The 4,505-nt window shown below is 38.7% G+C and overlaps 1 protein-coding gene across 1 annotated transcript; it reads right to left on the minus strand.

Annotated features, from left to right (window-relative positions):
- Positions 1-207: 207 nt before the first annotated feature.
- On the minus strand, positions 208-1,341 carry LOC147340730 (HIG1 domain family member 1A, mitochondrial). Its single transcript, XM_086388831.1, has one exon. It carries the CDS (start codon positions 1,289-1,291, stop codon positions 1,010-1,012), a length of 282 nt encoding a protein of 93 aa, XP_086244957.1. The 5' UTR covers positions 1,292-1,341; the 3' UTR covers positions 208-1,009.
- Between the last annotated feature and the right edge of the window lie 3,164 nt (positions 1,342-4,505).

The raw sequence follows: 4,505 nt of genomic DNA on the forward strand, positions 1-4,505 counted from the left end.
TTTCTAAATTCCATATATATGTGTTATTATGCTGTATTGGGTTTTTTTTGTGTGTGTGTGTGTTCATTTACTTTAATAACACTACATTTACCATGTTATCACCATGGAATGTAAATTCAGGTTTGACGAGAATTCACAAGTACAACAAAGCATTCTGTGATATACCAAAGTTTGTATAATGTCTGACCAAACCAGCTTGCTCATCAATGACTTCCATTGTAGGGATTTTATTTAGTTGATGATACTTTTGGAGAAAATAAACATACTGCACACATTTAAAAAGTGTTTTTCATTTACCTTTGCATTAGCACTTAAAATACATGTTTCAAAATAATTTAAAATTATTCTAATATAACAGCAGCAAAATATAATTCTGCAATTACTAAAGAGCTAAAAGGGATCCACAAGTTAAGTTACTCTCATGTTTATGATTCTAAAATAAATACTACTTCAAAGTGGCTCTGTTACCAGCTTTTTAGTTTTGGTTTAAAAACACACACAGACTTGCAGGGAGGTTTATAATGTTGTATTCCATGCACTGTTCTGAAAGGGTTCCTCAAGAGCCAACCAGCCCTTAAAATAGTACTCAGTCCACAAGGCCTTCAGAAAGTTACATTAACTGGGGTAAATAGGATTCCTACATTACATCAAAAGCATATGATATTCTGCAGCAACTGGGAGCATTTTCAGGATTGGCATGTTGTCTTCTTTAGAACTAATTTCAACAGAAGAGTTTAAGAAGGTGGACAGGTACCACTATCAAGTGTATTTAAAAGTGACATGTTTCTTTTGTGCTGGTCTGACTCCCCTGAATGACCTAGCTAGTGAACTAGTCACCAGTAACTTGGTCACCAGGCAAATCAAGCCTGCAAGAAAGGAGGCCAATTTTCAAATTACCATGTTCTTGTCTGACCCAAACAATTTATTTTCAGCATAAACATATAACCTCAATATGAGATGTCTAACTAAAGCAAGCACCACCAAGACGACCAAGACAGCATCTCCTCTTCTAAGGTTTAGGTTTCCCCCAGAATTCTTGATACAGGGAATAGCCCATACCAAGAGTCATTGCTCCCACAACAAAGCCTTGGGCTGCCACACGCATGTGGATCAGGTGAACAGACATTTTAGTATGTCCCCTGCTCTTCAATCTATATAATCCATATGCAACAATTGCTGCAAAACCTGCCATTCCAATGGGGACAAATGGTGCCTCTCTAGCTTTTCGGATAAGTTTAGATCCCTGATCTTCATCATATGAAGAAAGAGAAATATCTGTGTCGCTTGACATAGTGATTGAAGACTCTTCAGACAACTTCAAGACTTTTCAGGTTCCTACCGTATTCTATATTGGTGTTTTTATTTCTGACTTACTTCATCTGTATAATAGGCTCCAGTTTCATCTACCTCATTAGAACTGATTCAAATGTATTCTTTTTAATGGCTGAGTAATACTCCATTGTGTATATGTACCACAGCTTTCTTAATTGACCTGCTGATGGACATCTAGGTTACTTCCATGTCCTGGCTATTATAAACAGTGCTGCGATGAACATTGGGGTACATGTGTCTCTTTCAATTCTGGTTTCCTCGGTGTGTATGCCCAGCAGTGGGATTGCTGGGTTGTATGGCAGTTCTAGTTCTAGATTTTTAAGGAATCTCCACACTATTCTCCATAGTGGTTGTACTAGTTTGCATTCCCACCAACAGTGTAAGAGGGTTCCCTTTACTCCACACCCTCTCCAGCATTTATTGCTTGTAGGCTTTTGGATAGCAGCCATTCTGACTGGCCTGAAATGGTACCTCATTGTGGTTTTGATTTGCATTTCTCTGATAATGAGTAATGTTGAGCATCTTTTCATGTGTTTGTTAGCCATCTGTATCTCTTCTTTGGAGAAATTTCTGTTTAGATAGTTGGCCCATTTTTTGATTGGGTCGTTTATTTTTCTGGAATTGCAGACTTCCTTGTATATTTTTTAGATTAATTCTTTGTCAGTTGTTTCATTTTCTATTTGGAGAAGGAAATGGCAACCCACTCCAGTGTTCTTGCCTGGAGAATCCCAGGGACGGGGGAGCCTGGTGGGCTGCCATCTATGGGGTTGCACAGAGTCATTTGCTATTATTTTCTCCCATTCTTTTTTTTTTTTTTTTTTTACAGAAATGAACACATCTGTTTATTATTTCACTTCTTTTTTTTTTTCCTTTTTTTTTCCTTTTATTTTATTTTTAAACTTTACAATATTGTATTAGTTTTGCCAAATATCGAAATGAATCCACCACAGGTATACCCGCGTTCCCCATCCTGAACCCTCCTCCCTCCTCCCTCCCCTACCCTCCCTCTGGGTCGTCCCAGTGCACCAGCCCCAAGCATCCAGTACTGTGCATCGAACCTGGACTGGCGACTGTCTTTTTACCTTGCTTATAGTTTCCTTTGTTGTGCAGAAGCTTTTAATTTTAATTAGGTCCCATTTTTTTAATTTTTGCTTTTATTTCCAATATTCTGGGACGTTGGTCATAGAGGATCCTGCTGTGATTTATATCAGAGAGTGTTTTGCCTATGTTCTCCTCTAGGAGTTTTATAGTTTCTGGTCTTACATTTAGATCTTTAATCCATTTTGAGTTTATTACTGTGTATGGTGTGAGAAAGTGGTCTAGTTTCATTCTTTTAAAAGTCATTGCCAAGTTTTCCCAGCACCATTTGTTAAAGAGATTGTCTTTTCTCCATTGTATATTCTTGCCTCTTTTGTCAAAGATAAGGTGTCCATAGGCGCATGGATTTATCTCTAGGCTTTCTATTTTGTTCCATTGATCAATATTTCTGTCTTTGTGCCAGTACCATACTGTCTTGATGACTGTGGCGTTGTATAGAGCCTGAAGTGAGGCAGGTTGATTCCTCCAGTTCCATTCTTCTTTATCAAGATCGCTTTGGCTATGTGAGGTTTTTTGTATTTCCATACAAATTCGACTCTTTGTGACCCCATGGACTGTAGCCTACCAGGCTCCTCTGTCCATGGGATTTTCCAGGCAATAGTACTGGAGTGGATTGTAATTTCCTTCTCCAGGGGATCTTCCCAACCCAGGGATCGAACCTGGGTCTCCTGCATTGTAGACAGAGGCTTTACCATCTGAGCCACCAGGGAAGTCTTGTATTTCCGTACAAATTGTGAAATTATTTGTTCTAGCTCTGTGAAAAATACCATTGGTAGCTTGATAGGGATTGCATTGAATCTATAGATTGCTTTCGGGAGTATACTCATTTTTACTATATTGATTCTTCCAAACCATGAACACGGTATATTTCTCCATCTATTAGTGTCCTCTTCGATTTATTTCACCAGTGTTTCATAGTTTTCTATGTATAGGACTTTTGTTTCTTTAAGTAATATATTCCTGAGTATTTTAGTCTTTTCCTTGCAACAGTGAATGGAATTGTTTCCTTAATTTCTCTTTCTGTTTTCTCATTGTTAGTGTATAGGAATGCAAGGGATTTCTGTGTGTTGATGTTATATCCTGCAACTTTACTATATTAATTGATTAGCTCTAGTAATTTTCTGGTGGAGTCTTTCAGTTCAGTTCAGTTCAGTTCAGTTGCTCAGTCGTGTCCGACTCTTTGCGACCCCATGAACTGCAGTACGCCAGGCCTCCCTGTCCATCACCAACTCCCAGAGTTCACTCAGACTCACATCCATCGAGTCGGTGATGCCATCCAGCCATCTCATCCTCTGTCGTCCCCTTCTCCTTCTGCCCCAAATCCCTCACAGCATCAGAGTCTTTTCCAATGAGTCAACCCTTCACATGAAGTGGCCAAAGTACTGGAGTTTCAGCTTTAGCACCATTCCTTCCAAAGAAATCCCACGGCTGATCTCCTTCAGAATGGACTGGTTGGATCTCCTTGCAGTCCAAGGGACTCTCAAGAGTCTTCTCCAACACCACAGTTCAAAAGCATCAATTCTTCGGCCCTCAGCTTTCTTCACAGTCCAACTGTCACATCCATATATGACTACTGGAAAAACCATAGCCTTGACTAGATGGACCTTTGTTGGCAAAGTAATGTCTCTGCTTTTGAATATGATATCTAGGTTGGTCGTAACTTTCCTTCCAAGGAGTAAGCGTCTTTTTATTTAAGGTTTTCTATGTAGAAGATCATGTTGTCTGCAAACAGTGAGAGTTTTACTTCTTCTTTTCCAAAATGGGTTCTTTTTATTTCTTTTTCAGCTCTGATTGCTGTGGCTAAAACTTCCAAAACTATGTTGAATAGTAGTGGTGAGAGTGGGCACCCTTGTCTTGTTCCTCACTTTAGGGGAAATGCTTTCATTTTTTCACCATTGAGGATAGTGTTTGCTGTTGGTTTGTCATATATACCTTTTATTATGTTGAAATATGTTGCTTCTATTCCTGCTTTCTGGAGGTTTTGTTTTTTTTTTATCATAAATGGATGTTGAATTTTGTCAAAGGCTTTCTCTGCGTCTATTGAGGTAATCATATGTTTTTATTTTTCAATTTGT

The sequence above is a fragment of the Bos grunniens genome, chromosome X, assembly GCF_055505025.1.
Source record: "Bos grunniens cultivar Pamir isolate PY7600 chromosome X, Bosgru_T2T1.0, whole genome shotgun sequence".
NCBI classification, from domain to species: Eukaryota; Metazoa; Chordata; class Mammalia; order Artiodactyla; family Bovidae; genus Bos; species Bos grunniens.

Bases quoted from the DNA above. Each gene is read 5' to 3' on its own strand.
- LOC147340730 (XM_086388831.1), bottom strand. From the start codon at position 1,291: ATGTCAAGCGACACAGATATTTCTCTTTCTTCATATGATGAAGATCAG.